The 22,938-nt window shown below is 41.3% G+C and overlaps 1 protein-coding gene across 1 annotated transcript in view; it reads left to right on the top strand.

Annotated features, from left to right (window-relative positions):
- Positions 1-22,938, top strand: part of BCAS4 (breast carcinoma amplified sequence 4) — a 60,793-nt gene that overhangs the window by 17,514 nt on the left and 20,341 nt on the right. Inside the window, exons 3-4 of the mRNA XM_065415003.1 lie at positions 7,391-7,492; positions 10,838-10,972. Of these exons, the coding sequence (XP_065271075.1) occupies positions 7,391-7,492; positions 10,838-10,972 (237 nt within the window). The remainder of the gene's footprint in view (positions 1-7,390; positions 7,493-10,837; positions 10,973-22,938) is intronic.

The raw sequence follows: 22,938 nt of genomic DNA, 5'->3' as shown, positions 1-22,938 counted from the left end.
GGAGCAACAGCTGGGTGCTGCAAGGAAAGGCTGCCGCTTTGCCCCCCAATCTCCTTCCATGCTTTGGAGGCTGTCGTGGCAGCAAAAAAAATCTGCTGCTGGCCGCAATTAAGAAACACACACTTCGTTGTTCTTCAAATCTGCCTTGAACACATCGGAGTGGAGGGTTAGACAGTCTTTGGTCTCCCTCTGGGACTGCCAGCATGGGTGCCAGTTGTGGAGCTGTTTTTTTTTTTTTTTTAATGTACAACTGTCCCGTACCACATGGACTTGGACCCAGCAAATTAATTTCACAGCCAGCCAAGTATAATTAACAAGTTCTGAGTTGGTCCAGATTTGAATTAGTGACCTAAGGGTGAAATGTTCATATCCTATAAACAATCTAATTCTACTCTCTTCATTTCCTTCTTGGAATTGCTGGGGTCTTTATACCCGCTGCCCTTCTCTCCTCTTAAAAACAATTAATCCTCCCCCAACCTACTAGCTTAGTCATATGTGAAAATTCACAACTTTGCTCTGATTTCTAATCCTTGAAAGGAATGCATGGACACCTGGAAATCTCTGCTGGTGTAATCTCTTGCAATGGGATATTTCCCATCAAGTAGAATATCTATTACCGTCCTCCAGAGCTGGATAGTCTTTCTTAGAAATAAAGTACAGACACTGAGATGTCACCACATGGGAGGCTCTGAAAGCAGAATACCCCAAAAGAGATGTGAGATGTTATAGCTGTATCTTTTCCCTATTTTATTGCCCCCACTTCTCTTTTTAGACCAGTGATACTCAAACTGAGGCTCGGGAGCTGCAAGTGGCTCTTCAATGTATCTCCTGCGGCTCTGCAGCACATGATATTAAAACACTGTGTGATTTAATTATTAACCTGTCTAAACTATTAACCAATCAGGATGCTTTTACTATGTTATTAACCAATGGTAGAATACTTGGTCAGTCATTTTGCTGTGAGAATAATATATGTAATTATATAAAAAAGGTAAATGAAACAAATTCACACTACTGTGGCTCTTTTGGGTAATGTTGATCACTAATTTGGCCGCTGAACCACTGAGATCTGAGTATCACTGCTTTAGACAGCTCTGTGCTGTGTTTAACCCTTCATACATGACAATGGCCACGTAAAGTGTTATATTAAAAAATAAAGTGAATAAATCACAGTGGTACGATGCACTTGAAGATTTTTGGATCAGGCTTAGAGGAGATTTCAGTGTTGTCTTAGCTTATGTGCTACTGAGGGTAGTTTTGTCCCTCATTGGGTGCAAATCCTGAGTTCTTCACAGGGCTCTTCTTGCAGACAGCTTTGCATTTTGTTCAAATTTCATTTGACTTTGTTCTCCACCCCACCCATTTCTAAGGATGCAGACTTCCTTCGGCAATTCTTTTGTCTTTCTCATTGTGTGCATTGATTCAGTATTGCATTACAGTCCACAGCAAACATTTTCTTTAGGTGTGTGTCTAACTGTATACCAGATCCATTTAGCTAATATCAAGAAGCACCTTTCAGAATTCTATAATGTGTTTCCAGCTGAGGTAAGATGTTTTGTTTATTGTGTGTCATTTCTGAGGATCTTGGCTTTTGTTTTTCAATAAATGACACCCCCAATAAAATGTGCTAAAATCTTATAACTAAAGATGGATAAGACTGAAATCTTATTTGGCCATTTCACTTGTGTTTTCATTGTTGAATTGTCATGAATTTGTTTTTTTAATAAGCATATTAGGCACACAACTATGCACTCACAATTTGTGTCTAGTGTGCTCATGCCATTACCATGATGTTATCCATAAATTTTGTGAGATCATGTGCAACTGGCTAATTGTGCATAGCTGCACACAATTACCTGGTTTAGCAGCACAGCAGTGGTAACTCTGCATGCAAATTAGGTGTGTGATTCAAAGACTCTAAGCATGAATTTGAGATAGGCTTGAATTCCAACTAGAATCTTGCTGGCAGGCTGTTGGTTTTTAACCTATAAAACCTAGATGTTTTGGGACCTGTTTTTGTGACAGATCCCCTTTTCCCCCCCAAGACTTATAGCCTCATTTGAAATTGGCAGAGGCTGCCAGGCTGGAATGTCCTTGATCTAAAGGAAAGGAAATCCATTCTTTCTGTGTTTGTTTGTTAGGACGGGGGCAACTTCTTTCAGAACTCACTCCCCTCATTGATCTTTCCAAACCTGCATTTGCTAACCTCCCAACTTTGCTCTCTCTTTTTTCCAGCAATTGGGGAGAAAGTAAACTGAGGGCTAGGGTGGCTATATTTATGGATAGTCCCTTTTGTGTTATTTTGTGTGTTTTAACCCATGGGTTGGGTGTCCAGAGCAGAGGATGGGAACCTACAGATATAGCTTCTAATTTCAAATAAATACATCTCTGGGATTACCAGATTTTGGACATAATCTTTGACTTCCAGTTATTGTTCCAGCCACACACATGGATTCTGTGTTGAATATGACTTCATTTATTAACTATAAATTTGTTTAAAAATATTAATATATCAAAAATCTATCCATATTTAATTGGCACCCTTTAAACTCCAGTGTGTGCTTTGGTTCTAAGGTTCCGACGTTGGCACAGTTCTTATTTAACTGATGCCACTAGAACTCCGCTGCATGTTTTGGTTCTAAGGCTTTGACCTTGATACAGAAGGCTCTCCCATTCAAGGATGCCATTTTATGTGCAGCATTAGGTTTTGCTGTGTCTGGATATCTGTCCTACTTGGAGCTTGCATGCCGTTCCTGGCTTGTGTTTTAGTTCTCCATTATTACTCGGTTTACTCTCTGTGTTAGGCTATTGCTCTCAGCCTGTTCCCTCCCTGAGATTAGTCTTGCTGACTTGAATGGTTGTTAAACAAAGCTCAAAACGTTTTAATCTTCCAAGTTAACATAGCAAAGCTTAGTAATGGGAATACAGATTTTTCCTATGGACCATTGTGCTCTGGTACTTCTGCTGAGCACCCAGTTTAATCTTCAATAAAGTAAAGTATAACAAATTGCATGTAGGAGAAATTAATCTTGTTTTATCATGTGGAATTTCCAGACCAGTCATGCTTTCTCTGGCTGGAAAAAGGTTACTATACCAAGAGAAGTACTTCCCTTCTTTGTTATGGGCTGACTCCTCTTGAACTCTTCTGTTGCTGTGGTTCTGCAGACGGCTGCAGAATGACTCTTCTTGAATCATATTTGCATATCATTTCCTTTCATCACTGACTGCTTGCTGGAAAATTTGCTCTCCTGCATCTTGTACTAGTGGTTTGTTTTTGCCCTCAAAGACAATTTAGATTTTATTCCATGGCTGCTTTGACCTTGCTGTGGCGATAATTTTTGCCCTCACTGTACATGGTCTGAATAACTTCTTAGTTGTTTTGGCTACATCCCCAAACTGTGTTTGTATGTATTGTAGTTATCTAGTGGTAGGCTCTCTAAGTGGTTTCTCCCCAGCTCCTTTTTAACCAACACTGGAAAAAACGGTTTGCTGCCTTATCTTGGATAATATGAGGGTCAATTTTCAATCTTACGCAAATTAAATGACTTACCCCAAACTTGTCACCAATCAGTGTTTTGTAAATATTGTGTAGCAGAGTGTTCTGTCTGCCCCTGGCCTAAAGGGCACTAACCAAACAATCCCCAGACTCCTCTGTATTAACTGTCCCATTCTGTATTTTTGTTTAACAGAAATACCCTTCTTTTAAAAAAGGAAATGAGAGAATCTGGTTCCCTTTTGAGGGGATCTCACTGTCTGGGCTGGTTTTCTGTCAGATATAATGTGCACAATATGTTGTTCTTATCCAAATGTGTACGTATGGATGCATACCATCATACCAGACCAAATGGTAAGACCATCGCATGCATAATGGACGCATGGATGCATACCATCATACCAGACCAAATGGTAAGACCATCGCATGCATAATGTTCTTATGTTCTTATAAGTGTTTATCCATGCAAAGAAAAGTCTTGATTTTAATTTGTCCACGTTAGGAGTTGTGCCAGTATAACTATTTTGTTAAATCACACCCTTCCCCAAAATAGTTCCACTTAAAAGTTTTTCCAGTATCCATCACCCCAGAAAGCACTGTGTAAGTTCCTTTACTGCAGGCACGTTTAAATTGGGGAAATCTCAAAATACACAGCAAACTCCTGCAGGGTCAGCCAGCACAGCTTCATTCCCTTATCACCTCAGCTGAAAGACCCCAATTCCACTCTAATCAGTTCCAATAAAACCTTGTTTGCCAGTGGTCTGAAAAGGGCCTGGGGGAGAAAAAAATCCTCAGCCTCTGGGACAAAACGTCTGCCAGAAAATGCCTCTGGGGAAGACTTCCCTGAGCTTCTAGAGTGAGGCAATTATAATTCTAGCCAGAGCCATGACAGCCCACAGGTTATGTAAACCCTCTTCTGCTCCATCCCACTTAGGCCCAACGAGATTCCTTATATAAGTAGGCCCAGCCGCCCTCTTTGTTCCTTTGGTTCATGTGTTGCTACTGTGCGCCGTTTATCTAATCTCATTGTTCGCTTGGGTGCTTTGCTGTTTTGTTTTTGTTAAATTAAGGCCAGAAGTTAACTGGAATTTCTTTAACACTCATATTCACTTAAAAGAAGCCACTTCTTTGCTGGACAGAAGTTAAAGCCGCTTTGAGAGAGTGCCATCAAGAGTCCTCTTCCACAGCACTGTTTCCTTTTGAATGAATGGCTTTGCAGCAGTTGTTTGGGGTGTCGCTTGTTGTGTTGGGCCCTTCATTTTTTGGTTCCTTTGCTGCTACTTTTGATGCTTCCATTGTTAATAATTTAGGAGGGGAGAAGTCAGCAGAAGCAGAGAAGCACTAATTACAGCCTCTTCACTGCTACTGTACAACCTTTCTGGAAGTGCTCGCAATCTTTTTTTATGGCAGAACCCATTAGCACACAGAAAGGGGCAGGTTTGCTCTGATACTTTAAAATGAAACAAGCATCATACTTTTAAGAATATGCTGCTGCCTGTACAAACCTCCACACTCTAATGGCTCAATCCAGCAGTCCTTACTCAGGCAAAACTCCCACTAATGACAGTTCAAGGTGTGGGGGGCTCTGCCTGAGTAAGGACTGCAGGGTCAGGTCCCTAATCTGCATAATAATATGAATGATTTGGCGCAGTGTACAATTTTGTAGATTCATTTTCTAATATACTAGTCAGAAATCATGGTACATTAGATCGTAGAAGTGAAGAGCAGGAGGAATAGCTGTTTCTCAATTCCTGCCTTATCCCTCACTTTATTTTGTATTCTCTGTACTGCTTGCGGTCCCAAAATTGGAGGACAGGTATGGTATCTGACTAGTTCTCACTAAGCTAATCACTGAAGGCTGTTTATATACCAAATAGGGTAATACTCAGTTTTCACTAACTTCATGCTTCGCAGAACTCCAAATAAGGATCAGGCATTTATATAGATGATGCCTCCAAAAAACTTGAAAACGATTAGGCCGCTGGTGCACTGATATCACTGCTGATCATGATGGCCAATACTGTGTCGTTTTCTTGTACTCCCCATCTCTCTGTATCCAGTTGCTGTCCCTTATCTTTCATACTTAGACAGTAAGGTCTTTGTAGCAGGGTCTCTCTTTTGTTTTGTGTTTGTACAGCACCTAACACAATGGGCCCCCGATCTCTGGCTGAGTCTCCTCGGCTCTACAGTATTACAAATAATATTAATACAAACAGCCACGGTTCCCATTAGATAAAATAAAAATGTATGTAAGGGGTATAAACCCTCCTGCTTCAGGGTACAAATTACCACTAACTGACAGGAGTTAGGAAGGAACTTCCTCTGTGCAGTTTATGCCATAATTGTGCATCATGGATAGTCTCGCTTCTTTAAAACATCTGATACAGCGCACTGTTACAGACAAAATACTGTACTAGATGGACCACAGGTCTGATCCAGGATGACAGTTCCTACATTTCTGTGCTTAGTGCCTGTCTACAGCACAAATCGAACAATGTTAGTTAAGTTTAAATGGTCTCTGCCTTTCTTATTGGGTTTGGTGATGGCCAAGGCACTGGGTCTACACTAGAAAATTAGGTCAGTTTACGTTTGTCAGGGGTGTGAAAAATCCACCCCCCTGCGCGGTTTAGGTAAACCGACCTAACTCCCTGCGTACACAGTGGTAGGTCAATGGAAGAATTCTGTCTCAGGGAGGTGGATTACCTACGCCAATTGGAGAACCCCTCCCGTCGGCGTAGGTAATGTCTGCACTGAAGAAATGCAATGGCGCAGCGTTTTAATTGTAGACAAGCTCTAAGAATCAACCTGTTTTTTTCATTAGCTACCAGGGCTGATAGCTGTAGGCTAAACTACAGGTTATCCTTATCAAAAACTATTTGAAATTGTATTCCGCCCAATATGAATCAACGCCTCTCAGATCAAATCAAAGTCAGGGGATGGAAGGAAAATAAATACATTTTTAACCATGGTTAGCTGTATTGACAGAACTGCTGAACAGAAAATGAAAAGCTCTCTTGAGAAAAGATTTGTGGGGAAGTAGTTGGGGTCTAGTGGTTAGATTGGGAGGGGGCAAGGGCTTGCACTCAGGATCATGGGTTCTACTCCTGGTTCTTCCACTGACTCCCTGAACGACTTGGGAAAGTCATATAACTTCAGTTTCCTTATTTGTATCCTGGGTAGAACAATAGCTGTTTCAATGGGGTGCTTTGTAATTTGCCTAATTAATCATAGAATCATAGAAATGTAGGGCTGGAAGGAACGTCAATAGGTCATCAAGCCCAGCCCCCTGCGGGGAACCAGGACCAAGTAAACCTAGAGTCCTAGACTATCCCTGACAGGTGTTTGTCCAACCTATTCTTAAAAACCTCTAATGATGGGGATTCCAAAACCTCCCTAGGAAACCTATTCCAGAACTTAACTACCCTGAGGCTAGGTCTACGCTACCCGCCTGAATTGGCAGGTAGAAATCGACCTCTCGGGGATCGAATTATCGCGTCTCGTCGGGACGCGACAATCGATCCCCGAATCGACGCTCTTACTCCACCAGCGGAGGTGGGAGTAAGCGCCGTCGACTGGGAGCCGCGGAGGTCGATTTTGCCGCCGTCCTCACAGCGGGGTAAGTCGGCTCCGATACGTCGAATTCAGTTACGCTATTTGCGTAGCTGAATTTGCGTATCTTAAATCGACCCCCCCCCCCCCCCGTAGTGAAGACCTGCCCTGAGAGTTAGAAAGTTTTTCCTAATATCTAACCTAAATCTCTCTTGCTGCAGATTAAGACCATTACTTGTCCTACTAAAGCTTGTGCTTTGAAATGGTCAGGTGAAAGTTGCTGTTGAGGTGCTGTGTATTTATCATGATGATGCTTTCTGCTGTGAGATACTTTCGTTTTCTGTGCAGATTAGAAGCGATACATCCCAGATCCTGGATGAGACCATTCCGCTCATTAAAGCCAAGGTGGTAGAAATGAACAACATCTATGCCAAAGTTGATAAATTAGAGGTTTGTTACATTGAGATTTGCATTCTTGGGGGGGGGGGGGGGAGAGTGGAATGTGCTTCTGAGGTTGCCCTTCCTCTGGAATTGTGCGGAGTGCTCACATATTTGCGACAAATTTTGTTCCATCAGGCAGTATGTTTTTTGTTTGCTTGTTTGTTTTAAATCAGTGGCCTAAAATACAGCACTTGTGTAAGTGCTTGCGGGATTGGGGCCTTAAAGAATAATTTATTTTCTAATTCACCAACTCCTAGTATTAGATTTAAGGTATCCATAATGATCAGGTCTTTGTGACTTGTAGGGGGATTTATGCCATGGTGTTTACGTTTTTTTTTTTTTTTTTAAAAAGGTCAGGTCTCATGTCCATCAGTTTCAGCTTGTTGATAATAGTCTTGTGTAATTTTGTAAAAGATATCTCTGTGCTCCCCTCTTCTGCAGCGTTTTAGTGTTTGGTGTATCCTGAATGAGGGAAGCCAGTACGATTCACTAAGATGATGTCCTCACCATATTTAGTAAGCAGTATATTAAAATTACAGTGTCAGCTCAGGGCAAGGTTGCCTCTGGGATGAATATAATTAAAACATGACAAGATAAATTACATAATGTTTAATATCACTTCTAACTGACTTGGAGAAGTGGAAGAAGCTAAATGTTCGTGGCATCAATTCCAGGTGGGCAGTTCACAAGCTTTGAGCTCTACCCCTGTACAAAGTAGCAAAATAACTCTCCCCGTCCCCTCCCCTCCCACAAGGTTTAGTGTTGAGGGCAGGAATGGCAATTGATTTAATTGTATTTAAAGCATTGTATTTTCCAGAGCAAATTTCTTTGCCCTTTTATGCCACCTTTCATCCAAGGGCTCTGAAGTATTTTATATCCAGCTACAGCACTGTGAAGCTGGTAGGTATTGTCCTATTTTACAGATGGGGAAACTGAGTCATGGAGCTTCAGGGCAAAATTTTCAAAAGTAAGAGTCTAACGCTAGGGTCCTAAGACAATTAGGTACCGCCCTGGTTTTCAAAAGTGCTGAGCATCCCAACCTCAATAAGAGCTATTGGGTTCTCAACACTTTTGAAAACCAGGGAGGTGCCTGAATATTGACGTAGGCACATTTTGAAAATCACACCCTAATGGATTTAGGTGCTCAAACGGACTGTGGGAGTCGGGTGCCTAATTCCTTTAGGCACTTTTGAAAATCCCACCCTAAGTTTATTTGGGCTTCTGTCTTAGCAAATCTTTGCTCTAGTGACATGCCTAAAATTATAAGCAAGTAAATGGCAAAGCCCCTGACTCCTACCTCCCCTTCTCTAACAGTGAGAGAACCCTCTTTCACCTACTATTTCTTTATCGATAGTTACTACTTCAGTGTTTAATTTGAATTGAAAATTATTTAAAAAACAAACTTGGATTACCACTTCTTATTTTTTGCCAAGGGCCACAATCTGAGATTTGTTTCTTGGCTAGCTGGGTCCTAGAAAACACTTTTCAAGCCAAATGGAGTATTTGATGCGGTTACTCTCAAGATGGACAGTAATTTTACACCCTGTTGATACCTGTGCTGCCTCTTATTTTATTTGATTCTACTGAGTAGGGATAAAACAATATCTCCATTTCATCACAGGGTCATTCTGTCTCGTATTATAACCAGTACTAAAAAATTCTGCAGGCCAGATTCTGTCCTCAGTGACACCTCTGCAACAACTTTGCCATCTGGGGTTTGCACAGGTGTAGCAGGACCACATTCTGTCCCTGGTAAATGGAACTGAATTGACAATTCTGTGGTTATACACAAGCAGGATTTAAACTCCACCTCTTTCTCCTGTAGCTCTGCAAGGCTAACTAGAGTAAAAAAGTAGAAAAAAATTCACTTTTGCCAGCAAAGTGAGTAGATCCAACTCAAAATACACATAGGATACAGATCTATTGAATAAGAAGGTGTCATTTGTACAAGATTTATTTTCAGACTAGAGCTACTCTTCAGAGCCTTGATTCAGCAAAGTAGAAAGTGGGTTCTGTAGAAAGATAAAATAAGAGAGTACCTGCCGTGGAGAGCTCACAATTAAGACAGTCCTATAAACTCTGCCTTGTAGCAATTTGTGTGTACGTGGGAGAGTATTACAGTGGAATTTGGGTTTTAGTGATCATTCTATTGTGATCATTTGGATACATGGATCAGTTTTTTTCCAAAAGCCAGTTTCAATGCGTGTCTGAAGCTTGTGCTGACCAGTGGGGGGCATTCAGCTGAAAGAATCATATGGGAAGTGATGTATTATTGTATTTGATGTTTACAAAAGTAGAAAAGAATTTCACACCTTTGAGTGTCACTCGGCTGCAGGTTAAAAAAAAAAAATGTTATAGTTGATGGGAGCTGTTTTTATCCTGACTGCCCTGATTTGGCATTCTAGGATGTCTAGTAGGACTCATGCTGTCCTTGCTAGATGGAGACTCTGTTTCTCTGCTTGTGATTGATTTGGCGTTTCACTGTTCTATGGATCTGGATGTAGTGATCATTCAGCTAGAACACTCCTGTGCCCAGCGCCTCTTACAACTGGATTCAACAAGAAATCAGAGGACGTCTTAGGCCAGAAGTTCAGAGACCTCCGTCTAGTCACTTAGGCTTGGTCTACACTAAACCCCCAAATCGAACTAAGGTACGCAACTTCAGCTACGTGAATAACGTAGCTGAAGTTCGAAGTACCTTAGTTCGAACTTACCTCGGTCCACACGCGGCAGGCAGGCTCCCCCGTCGACTCCGCGGTACTCCTCTCGTCTAGCTGGAGTACCGCAGTCGACGGCGAGCACTTCCTGGTTCGACTTATCGCGTCCAGACAAGACGCGATAAGTCGAACCCAGAACTTCGATTGCCAGCCGCCGAACTAGCGGCTGGGTGTAGACATACCCTAAGACTAATAATAATTTTGCTTCTGCCGTTTTCTACCCACAACCAATTATAAGTGCAAATGAATTTAGTCTTCTGACCACCAGTTTGCAAGTGCAAACAAATAATGTAGTTGGATGTCTATGGTCAGATTTTCAGCGAGTATGCAAGTGCTCATCTAGTCTGTTTGCAAACAAGGAGCAAAATTGTGCATTTGAAAATTTTTGTGTATTGGAAAAATTGGCGCTAAATCATTTCCCCCCGTGAGTAATTACTCATCTTACTGGCTATAGGTGGAAAATTAGAGTCCGGGTTTGAAAATGCATCCCTATTGCTACTCCTATTAATAATAGTGCATTCTGACATCTTGCTGAAGCCATTGATTTGACTCTGGATCAGTAGCCTGGATAGTATTGAAAACCAATGTGCCGATGCTAGTAATTCTCATTAGATTTTTTTTCTGTCCCCTCCCACAGGCATTTGTTAAAATGGTTGGACGCCATGTCTCTTTTCTAGAAGAACAAGTGCTTCAAGCGGAGGGGAACCACAGCACTGTGTCTCATGCTGTTCGCAAACTACTTCAGTCTGCAGCTATACCTTCTTTTAAAAATGTGAGTGTTTGAAAGCTGTTTATAGCACATGGAGAAAGTGTTGTCAGAAATACTCCACCCTCCCACCACCAGCATGGCCTAGACAGTAGGTTTGATATTTCCGGGGAGTGTTGTAAACATTACAATGGATAATTGATTGTAACTAACCAACACAACAGAAAAATTATTATTTCTTGTAGTGAAATTGAGTAGTTAAAGAAGTCCTTTTCTAAGCTGTTATGTGGTGTTGCTGTGGGTTAAATAGCTGTTGTGTTAAATCTGAGAGATGTCCACATTTGGTGGATGGTGAATGGAACTATTCCCCTGTGTGTGTATGTGTGTGCGCGCGCGTGCGCGCACACACACACACACATCTATAGTTTGTAGAATTTGTACATCATCTTGGGATGAAAGATGCTCTATAAGCATCTTGTGTTGAAATTACATCCTCTCCATAGACTTGTCATCCTCTGTGAACCAGCACTAGAGGGGGATGAGGCACATGCTCTTTGCCAGTGGGTTTCAGTAATATTTACTGACAACAGAGGAATGTTGAGACTCAGGAAGCTGGATTTCCTTTCCAGGCACCCTCTTCTCTCCTCCCCTCCAAACCTGTCTCTGTGCCAGTGCTGTCTTGCTCCTCTCTTTTCCTCTTCCCCCTCCAGCTCCTCATCCCAGTCTCCTCCCCTAGCTGGTCCCAGTCCTTCCCCCCCCCCCCCACTCTAGCTCCCAGTTTCCTTCCCCTGCTAGTTCCAGTCACCATCTCCATCCTCTTTGGCTCCTCATTTGATCTGTCCTCCCACGCCCCGCACGCTCGCAGTCCCTCCCTGTCCCAGTTCCCTCCCTCCAGCACCCAGTCTCCTTGTCAGCCTGTCCCAGTATCCCCTGCCCCCCCAGGCTTCCTCCATCAGGCTGCTTGTCCTAATCTGCTCCATCTACCTCGCCTCCTGGTCCAGTTTGTGTCCCCAGCAGAAAGGTTGCTTCCTCCTCCTCCTCCATGCTGCCTGTGTGTCAGCCAGGGCAGCACTGAGAGCACAAGAGGGACAATCTGCCTGCTTTCAGTTTCTGGGATCAGTGCCACAGCAGCCCCTGGCACCTGCAGTTACAGGGAAAGTCCTGCTTAGCCACTGCCACACTGGGATGGAGCATGCCCAATCACGCTGTGGGAATGGCATGTACACAGTCTGGTCAGCACATAGGAGCTCTCAGGGGACAGAGCATGCCAAACTCTAACGAGTCTCTGCTGAGCATGCGTGAACTGTGATTGTTCAGAGGATAACTTGATCAGAGTCTCACCGGAACATCCCTGACACCAGCACGACCCCCCGGCCAAATTTCAAATCCCTCCTCCAAAGCATGGAGGCACAAGAGCTTCTCAATGGTTCTAAGCATTTTTTTCACATGGGCAAAGCAACATCTTTTGCTCTGATTTCATTTGATGAAATGGACAAACCATTTTTGCTATTATTTCCCCCCCAAAAAATAAATAAATAAAATTCAGCCTGATGCAGATAAACAGCTTGGAAAATTTCAGTCCGAATGGTTAAAATTTGGTAAATTATAAGCAACTGGCAACAGGTTCTTATAATGGGAACTGTTGAGCAACCTTAACTATAGGTTCCACCTATAATAATGATATTAGTGGTAGGGAAACATGAACATTCAGCAAAATATACATAGCTGGGAAAACATTGAGGTTCTCTCTTTCTGCATCCAGAAGTCAAACTGGGCTGGGTCATGGCGAACTTGTTCTTTTATCTGGGCACTTTTTAAAAACATGAAAGCATACTCTAAATGAAAAGTCCCTCGCTTGCTTGTGGTTGCAAAGAAGACTTTCAAACTATGAAGTGAGAGTAACTGATGTAGTGATACCTGTTTGAGTTTGTAGACAGCTTGGAACAACAGGTTTGAGAACCATTTGGCTTATTTCAATGGGTTGTCTGTATAAAATAAATCACTTTGATTGAAGCATGCAGGAAAGGATAGGGACTGTCTTACTATGAAGATGAGCTGTCAGTGGAGTCTCGTTTTGGTGTCTCAAGTGGGAATTTCAGAGTACCACTTTTTTTTCCCACTTCGACCCTTGTCTGAAACCCAGGGCTCCAAACTGCCATTTCCTTCTTCCTGACCTTTAGCAGCTCCCCGTATCACTGCCACCTTCCGATGGTTCATCACTCCCTCTCGTCCATTCTGGAAGATCCCATTGCAGTGACCCAGCAAATTTGGCAGTTCTCTGTGCTGGGGGGCCTGTTGCCACTGAATGACAAATGTGCGTGATCTGGGATTACCACCTCCCCCTTTGTCCCCCACACCCACACTGAGTGAGACTTGAATCTTACAGCAGCCAAGGCACAACAGGGGAGCATCCTGAGTGGCTGAATCCTGTGATGAGACCTTCAAGGATAGAGAAGGTGGGATCCTGCAACGTGGGTGGGTGTCACAGGCAGGTTTAACGTGTTTGGCTGGTTCTGAAATGGCAGGCTGCCCAGATTTACTCTGACCCATGAAGAAAAAGAGAGGGGGTTGCACTGACGAAATTTTTCTAAAATAAAATCAGGCTTTTCCTCTTTCTCTGGGCTGGAATAGATGGTGCATTCCACCTATTGTTTCCCTACTTTTAAATTAAATATACACACTGTAAAGTGCAAGGAAAATCTCATTCTCGCTCTTTGCTACTATATCCCAAGATGCAGCAGCAGTAACAGTTTTGGTTCCTCTATGCATACTGTTAGTTTAGGCTCTCCCCTCCAGGACTGGTACCATTCGCTGCATGGCAACTTGTTAAATTGTTGGTCTGTGATTCTGCGTTTTGGGCATTGAATGGTTAGTTCCATAGCTGTCTATTCAGGGCCTTGTTGAGAAAAGTGTAAAATCTGTGGAAGAAATGGGCACTGATACAGTTCTCTCCTCATGTTAGGAACATGTAAGGGGTTGTTGGAGAGGAAGGGCGGCATGGCTAGGCAGGAAATGGGTGGAGACTTGCTGATTTATTCTGCCCCCCCCCCACCAGAAATGTGTGAGAACGTCTTAATTTCATGCATGTTATTGTCAGCACTTTGCAATGTAACTTGCACTGCAGGGACTTGCCTGGGGTGTTGCTAGTAACTGTGGTAGAACAGAGCTTCTGTATAGGTAGTGGGAGATAGAGATTCCTCTCCCTTTTTATAGGGATTTTATGGTTCCCATTACCATATTATTTGAGCCCTTCACAAATATTAATGAATTTATCCTCTCAGCATCACTGTTGAATAGAGAGGTCTCACTTTCCCTATTTCATAGGCTAGGAACTGATGCATAGAGAGGTTAAGTAACTTCCCAAGAATACACTGGCACAGCTGGAAATTGAACCCAGATCTTTGGAGTTCCAGTCTAGTGCCTTAAGCATGAGATTATCCTTCTTCTCCAGGAACAGGGACCTGTGTCTGGGTTGGAGCTGGAGGATGAGAGTAACAGCTGGGAGATAAGAATTTGTACCCGAGTTCTTTATAGGTGGGAAGAATGGGCAATCTGAGTTCTTGCCTGTATGGCATGTAAGAACTCTGCAGGTGTGTCGCTCTGGCCTGGCTGAACTGTTAAGCATCTCTATTGCCATAAGCTGAAAAGCTCTACAAGGACAGAGTTCTGGTCATAGAGTTAGGAGCAGTAGATGTTTGACTGAATACTAGTTTTTGTTACTGTTTTACAGGATTTATTATAATCCTTCCCTCTAAGCAGGATGAATATAGAAGCTGCTTCTTTATTTTTGCTTCATGAACCTTCAGAAAAAACAATCTGAAGCAATTTGTTTGTGACCCTAAGTATTTGTATGGAGTATTGGAGTCCTATATGTGCAGGTTCTTCTGAGTGGATAGTATCTCCAATGGCTGTGTCAAAAATGGAGTTAAAGTTGCTCCATTTTCTTTTCCTCTTTTACTGTGTTCTCTGGGTGTATATGTGCAATATCTCTCTCTCCCACAGTGTAGGAAATAGTTTTACTAGTGATTTCAGAACGTGTTAGAACACTTCCAAAATTTGCAGCACTCTTATTTGAGCAGTACTCTTAGTTCTTTGTGTTTCCCATTCCTTCTTTTTTCCTGCTTCTTTAAACTGTCCATTACGTATAATTTTCAATAGTTCTCCATTTAGCAATTTATAGAACATATCTTGCAGGCAACCGTGTAAACGATTTTACACCAATTATAAATATACATTGCTGTACAAAATTGACAGATTACAAAATATAATGTCACACCGAAAGAACTCACTCGGAAATTACAGAGCAAAAGAAATGCCTTCTCCTGTGAAGTCCATATACTCTGCAGAAGAAAAGCAGAGTTTGGGCTCTGTAAGGGAGAAGCTGGCTGGTTTTTGATACATTTCATACCTTTTATCCAAAGATTTAACCTGTGCCCTGGGCTGAATGGGTCTCTTCCACCATCCAGAGGAGACAGGAGAATTGTATTTTAGAAAATATCAGAGTTCTGGTTATAAAGAATCAATACCATCTCTTTCTTTCAGTGGATCAAAACCCTGTATTGCCAACTCTCACACTTTTATCAAGGATCTCGTGGTATTTGATGTCTTTCTAAAAGCCCTTGCTCCTGAATTCATTTGATTATGTGAGAATTACTTTTTTTTTTTTTTTTAAATGAAAGCTGTAAGTTTTGAGACTTTTTATGGTTGTAGAGAAAAGTTTGAAATTGTTACCCTAAAGGCCCCCAAACCTCAGTAGGCAAATATAAAGAAGACCAACACTTACTATTTTTTAAAATCTCAGGTTTTTAAGCCAATATTATTCTGGGGGGCTTGACTCATTATTTTTGAATGTTTGGGGTTGGCAATACTGAAAACCCTCTCCAACGTGTGATTCCATTAGTATCTGGCCTGCCAGAGCAATATTGTGGGAATTCAAAACCACACTACAGCCGCTAGAGCTTTGATAAAAATATATTCCTTCTCTCACAACCAAAACCACATTTAGCATGTGGAAACAAGGATAGAAGTGGTTTTGAAAATATATTGAAGGAAAGTAAAAGCCATTGGCTAAATATTTGCATTTGATGCAATTCCTTTATCACTCACACTTTAGAAAACCAAAACACACCTTTTTAAAGGGAAACTTCCATTCAGATTCAGCTTAATTGTAAAACAATTAAGAACATAAGAATAGCCCTTCTGGATCAGACCAGTGGTCCATCTAGCCCAGTGTCCTGTCTTCCGGCAGTGGCCAATGCCAGATGCTTCAGAGGGAATGAACAAAACACAGCAGTTTATTGAGTGATCCATTCTCTTCCATCCATGCCCAGCTTCTAGCAGTCAGAGGGTTAGGGATACCCAGAGCATGGGGTTGCATCCCTGACCATCTTGGCTAATAGCCATTGATGGACCTACTCTCCATGAACTTATCTAATTCTTTTTTGAACCCAGTTATACTTTTGGCCTTCACAACATCCCCTGTTGTCTATAAGATTTAAAACCAATAGAAATGTTTCCATGACTTTTTATTAAATTCCATGGAAACAGTTGCTTTTTAAAAAAACAGTAAATGCTCTCTTGTGTCCAAATATTGCAGCATTGGGAATCTGAAAGTGAAACCAACTATATATTTTTTTAAAAGTTAAATTAATTTGATGAATGTACATAGTCAAAGCTGAGACAAATGCAGAAAAGGAAAAAAGCATAAAATATTAGAAAGTAAATTGGATTTTAAAAATTCTTTCAATAGAATTGTGTGTTTTGTTAAGACCTATTAAACTCCAGTGTCTAACATTTTAGATAAATAAAGTTCTTGTTAAAGATCTGAGGCCGCCAGCCCTTTAGGCTGTAAGAGCTCTCCATTAACCTCCCAGAGGTCCTCCGTTAAAACCTGGGAAGATTGGAGTTGACATTCAGATATTTCTAAAGTTAAAAAAAAAAATTAAAAACTCCTGTCAGGATTTTATTATCCATCATAAAGAAGCAAAACAGGCACAAGCTCATTTAAAAATAATCCTTTACAAGTCATCTTTCATAATATACAGTTATGTTAATGACATTGTAAGCAAACATGTTTATCTGATTTTAGTTGATAGTGTCCCTTTAAAATATACAGAGAGGAACATTCCCATTTTTCCTTGCTTTCTTCTCACTTACTCATAACTCCATGCCTACAGCATCATTAGTATTTAGCTTTGCATTGCACTTTCAAGCAGTGAGTGCAGGTCCCTTGCAGGAATTAATGCTCTTTCATTTTCTTTGTAATAGCTTTCAAGTTAATATTAGAGATATATTTATGCCAGTTGTCAGGAGCATGATAATTATTGACGATGCTTTCCTTCTATGAATTATCAGAATTTCTCATTAGACTGGGTAGAATAAAATAGGTAGTTTCCTTTCCATTAGAATTGTAATGTTATCTCTAGAGCAGGAGCTGATTAACTTAGTCTTCATTCATCTGCTTCAACTGATGGGCTAACCAACTTTTTTCTGATGCCTAAGGGAGAGAATGGTTTTCTAAATGCCATTGTTGGAAAAGCAGCTCGGGGATTGATAATGGGAGATGAAGCTTACTTTGTGCTACAGCATCAGATCAAGCTCAGCCCACCTTGCTAGTGCCTACGAGTCATTGCCACTGCAATGATTTAAGTGTCTAAGATAGAGATCCCAGGGGTACAATTCTTTTTGTGGTTGCCTGTGTGAAATGGGTTGGTGGGCTCAGTCCAGATTCTGGCTGGCAAGTATCCAGAAAGGTAGTTACCAGTGGCAGTAATATGCTTCTTTGAACAGAAAGGCCACTGCTCAAATGGATCAGGAGATTGAGCTCTTCTGTCTGTCTAGGAGAGCTTTTTCCCCATGTCAGGACTGAGGTTCTGATTGATTTCCTGGGGAATTAATATTAACAAAAACAAGGTTATAAACTGCCGGAATAAGAAGTCCTTCCCCTATCAGTTGCTCACATTTCACCTCCTTGGTACTTGTCATGTCATAATCTTTGTAGATCTCCTTTAAAATGTAACTGGATGGTGTGTGTTTAATATATGTCAGGATCACATTTTTCCAATGTCCTTTCCCCTTCATACGAGACTCACAGGAGGCACGGTCTAAGTTAGGACTGGGAGTCGAGAGACTTGTGTTCTACCTCTGCTTTTGCCACTGACTCTCTGGGTATCCTGGGGCAAGACACTTCACTTCTTGTGCCCTAGTTTAATTTCTGAAGACAATGTTCCTGATCTCCTGGGAGATCTTTGGATGGAAGGGGCTAAGTATTGATGAATCTTTTTCCTTCATTTGTATTACATAGCATAGGGGAAAGGGGCACAGAGAGAGCAAGTAAGGCCAAGATTTTCTAAACTAGGACCCTAAAGTTAAGCTCCGATGTCCATATTTAGGCACCTGCCTGACTTTCAAAAATGCTAAGCACCCATCAGCTCTTACTGAAGCAACTGGATGTGTTGGGTGCTCAGCACTTTTGAAAAGCAGACAGGTGCCTAAATATGGATTTAGAAATTTAGCTTGAGGCTCCTAGTTTTGAAAAACTTAACCTAAAGGCCTGGACAGTTACTGTAGCAAAATGCAGGCACTAAAATATAATGAAGAAATAAAAACGGGTAGGAAAATTCTTATCTAGGTGAATGCTGTCCTGGTTAGCACCCTGCTCTGCTCTGTATTCAAGAAAGTCTTGAACTTCTGGCTACATATATAGCTTTTATGAGACTGATTAAAACAAACAAATAAGTATGATCTGTGCCAGAAGGTGGAAACCCCACCTCTGTACTTATTGAGTTCTGGAGGTGCTCTGTGTCAGTTAATCTATTGGTGTTTTTTGTTGAGCTTTAAATAGGCTTCACAGTGAGTGGTTTTCTAGGCTTTGATGATAATTTTTTGTGGGCTTATAAATTCCACTTAGAACATTGCTCTGTGCAGAATTAAAGTGAATTAGCTGCTGCTGCAGAGAAGAGACATAGCTGGTTCCAGGGAAAGTAAGAGGTGGGTATTCCCCCTTGCCTTGGGTTCCTATTGGCTGCTGCTGTAAGAAATGCAGCAAGCAGTGGCTACTGCTGCACTATTTACTAAGCATCTGCATGTTATACATTTCAGCTGTGCACATGCGTGCCTTCTGGGGGAAATAGAAGGTGGTGCCTTGAACTGTATCTGATTTCTCTTCTCCTCGCAGTTACATTTCCTCTCTTCATCTGGGGATCTACCCTCTATTTCCATTGTTAAATAGGCTAGATACTCTCTGCATTCTAAAACTATATAAAATACTCACTTAGCTCTTGCTTCTGTAATGGTTGAGTCTCCGACTCATGAAACCTGTTCTGCCCTACTTACTTAAAAAAAACCAAACAAAACCGGACTGCTGTGTCTTCAGTTTGAGTTCCCTCAGGGCAGAGAGCAGCATATTGAGAAGAGGTGCCGTTAAGTTAGGCTATGGCTACGCTACAGAGCTTGCAGCGGCACAGCTGCACCACAGTAGCGCTGCTAGAAAGAGCTCTTCTGTTGACTTCATTATGCCAACCCCGGCAAGCGGTGATAGCCATGTCGTCGGGAGAAGCTCTCCTGCTGGCGAACCACTGTCCACACCGGTGCTTAGGTTGGTGCAACTTATTTCGCTTAGGGAGTGATTTATTCACTCCCCTGAGCAGCATAATTTATACTGTACTGACATCAGCTAGAGTGTGTACATATTTATTACCTATAGTAGTAATCAACAGAATCCCATTTTAGTTATTCCCAGAAATAATTATGGGTATTTTTGCTGTACTAGAAATGGGATGTATATATCCACTATTTCTAGGTCTCTTGGGTTATTTCATTTTCCTTTATTAATTTCCACTCTTTTCCCTGGAGCCAGTTGCATCCTGGTCAAGTCTTGTTGACATGCAGAAACGTGCTGCAAATAGCACCTGAGATTTTTCACCCCAACATATTGTGTTATTGTTTACGGAGAGAACTTTCTTGCTAGTGGTGAACTTGTACGGAAACTTTGCTTTACCATATTTCTGTAGGTTATTTTCTTCTCAGCATGGAATATTCTACCAGTTCCTGTTACATTTTATAATGGAGTTTATAATGGAGTTATACAAAGGCATAATTTTAAGCGTGCCCAATTGATGTGTTTGCATAACTCTGAATGGGCACAAACTTTTCCCTTTTGAACTGATTGTCTGTCTGCTGATATTTCTAGATTATTATTATTATTAATTTTATTTTATTAATACTCTAGGGCCGGCCCCAACCAAGATAGCGGCCCTATTTTGTTAGGCACTGTATTTATTAACCCATAGTAAGGGATAGTCCCGGTCCCAAAGAGCATACAATATAAATAGACCAGAGAGACAAAAGATGAGAGAAGGGAAATGTTGTTATCCACCATGCAGATGAGGAATTGAGGCACAGAAAGATTAAGAGATTTGCCCCAGGTCACAAAAAAATCTATGGCAAAGCCTGGGATTAAACATGTATGTCCTAAATCTCAGTCTAGTACATTAGCTTCAAGATTCACCTTTCATGAGGCTTGTTGTCTGCCTGGCCCAATATATTGCCCTTTTCATCTGAGGATCTCTTACATTTTACAAACAATGAACAAGCTAAATACAGGAGCTTAGTGAAATAGGTGAATGTTCTACCCATTTTATAAATGAACTGAGATTAAGCCCTAGAAAACACTGAGTTAGTGGCAAAGCTGAGAATAAAATTGGGGATCCTAACTCTCAATATTCCATTTACAATAATTTCTATATTCAGACTTGGCATGATGCATTGAAGTAATGTTGAAATGGAACATCTGGTTTTATGTGACACTATCCTAAAGGCGTAGTTTGATTTCTGTATTTGGGGGGACAGTTCCACTCAGGCCAATGGGGCCACGTGTGGGGTCGGGGGTGGAGGGCAAATTCCGCCCCTGCCTCAGACTTGCAGTTTGGGTGGGCAATGCCCGCCTGCCCCGTCCAAATTACACCCATGCCTATATCATTCTAAAGTGATGTGCAAACAGAAGTGACTTCCTTTGTAAATCAGTTTATTTTCCCTGGCCACTTACTGGAAGTGTGGTTTTTGTTTTATAAGGAAGAATCATATATGAGGGAAACCTGAGAAAATAAGACTCTTATCCTCCATAAACACTTTCAAATGAAAGTAACTTTAAGCATGTGTATAGCTGGGACAGTGAAGTTACTCAGAAGGTCCTATTATTTGCAGGATCAGGCCCAAAATTTGAGCTCTCACAGTAGTAATTGATTTGGATATTTTTATAATTAAATATCATGAACATAAGACATAGCGTATAAGTCAGAGGGCATAGCTGTAATTAAGTACTGTACAAATCATGTATAGCCTGGTCCCCATAAAGAATGTAACTGAGATCCATTTTTAATGCAGGGTGATTACCGTCTTATGTTTGCTAATAATGTTACCCTCCAAAATGACTATTGGATTTATAAAGCATATGCTCTCAAAAACGGGCATACCATAAGACCAGAAAGACAAACAATGATAGGATATAACAAAACACAGACAACGCAGAGGTCAGCCACCTCCAGAGTTTCTTGCAGTTTAGGCTAAGGAGGGCAGCTATGCCAATAGAAGGATAATATAATCTCAACGCAGGTACGTTCTGGAGAATGTGGATTCTATAGCTTTGCTCCTAGTAAAGCTGGGCTCTTACTTTACTCCTGTGGCATGGTCTGGTTTATGGAGTTTTACAACCTTCCTGTCTCCCCTCCCCCTACCTCACACACGTCCAATTAACTCCCCACACACTATTTCCTCCATTTCCCAGTGGCTTAGCGCTACCACTTAGACATTCTGACTTTTCTTGGGCACACCCCCCCTTCTAAAGGCATTTTGTCAGTTTATTTCTGATTTCACTGGCTCTCAGTGGGAGGCTCTGGTGTAGACAGAGACACTGCTTTTCAGGTCCAGTCATCTCCTCTGTTGCTGAATTACTTGAATAATTGCTCCTGGTTTTCTGTATTTATTCATGCCTCGATCACTTTTAATTTTTGTTCAGGACCCAGATTTGGAAAATCGTTGTGTTCTTGTTTGTGAATGTAAGATATAGATATAGATATATATAAAATGACAAAGATACAGATGTGCATAGGTAGATAAGTAAATAAACAGGAAATCCATTTAAAAATGTGATTTTTACAATATTGTGGTGTCTGCCTTCTGAAGTAGAGTATCAGTGGTGGTGAAACTTTCCTGAAGAAGTTGTTTTAAAAAAAAAAAAAAAAAAATAGCCCTCCCCCCACTCAATACACACTGTTTGAATGCTGTTCTTTATAGTAATTGTTATGTGTTTGTTGCCGTTTAGATCATAACTATGGCTTTTCACCTTGTGTTCCATAGTGATTGTTTCTTTGAGTCAGTTTGCCTGGTAAAGGCTATAGCAGGGGTAGGCAACCTATGGCATGCGTGCCAAAGGCGACACGCGAGCTGATTTTCAGTGGCACTCACACTGCCCGGGTCCTGGCCACCGGTCCGGGGGGCTCTGCATTTTAATTTAATTTTAAATGAAGCTTCTTAAACATTTTAAAAACCTTATTTACTTTACATACAATAATAGTTTAGTTATGTATTATAGACTTATAGAAAGAGACCTTCTAACAACGTTAAAATGTATTATATTACTGGCACGTGAAACCTTAAATTAGAGTGAATAAATGAAGACTCGGCACACCACTTCTGAAAGGTTGCCGACCCCTGGGCTATAGCCTTGTTAAGAATGAAACATGAAATGACTCTAAAAGCAAAGAAAGATTATAGGCAACTGAATGGTTTAGTTTACCTTATAACCTGGGCCAAAATCATCCCTGTTGTAACTCCTTTAATATCAGGAGTTATACCTGGGATGAATTTGGCCCATTGTACTTCTGAAAATAGGACTTTTCTCTTTGTAATACGAAATATGTCCTGATTGGCTTTTCTCATTTCTCCTAGAATCAAAATTGTCCCCTGCGGAACAATCAATTTGCATAGTAAATTTTCAAAATTATGAAAGGGGTAACAAAATCAATTAGACTTCC

This window comes from Emys orbicularis, chromosome 12, assembly GCF_028017835.1.
Source record: "Emys orbicularis isolate rEmyOrb1 chromosome 12, rEmyOrb1.hap1, whole genome shotgun sequence".
Taxonomy (NCBI): Eukaryota; Metazoa; Chordata; order Testudines; family Emydidae; genus Emys; species Emys orbicularis.
This window is presented reverse-complemented; position numbering and strand designations above follow the sequence as displayed.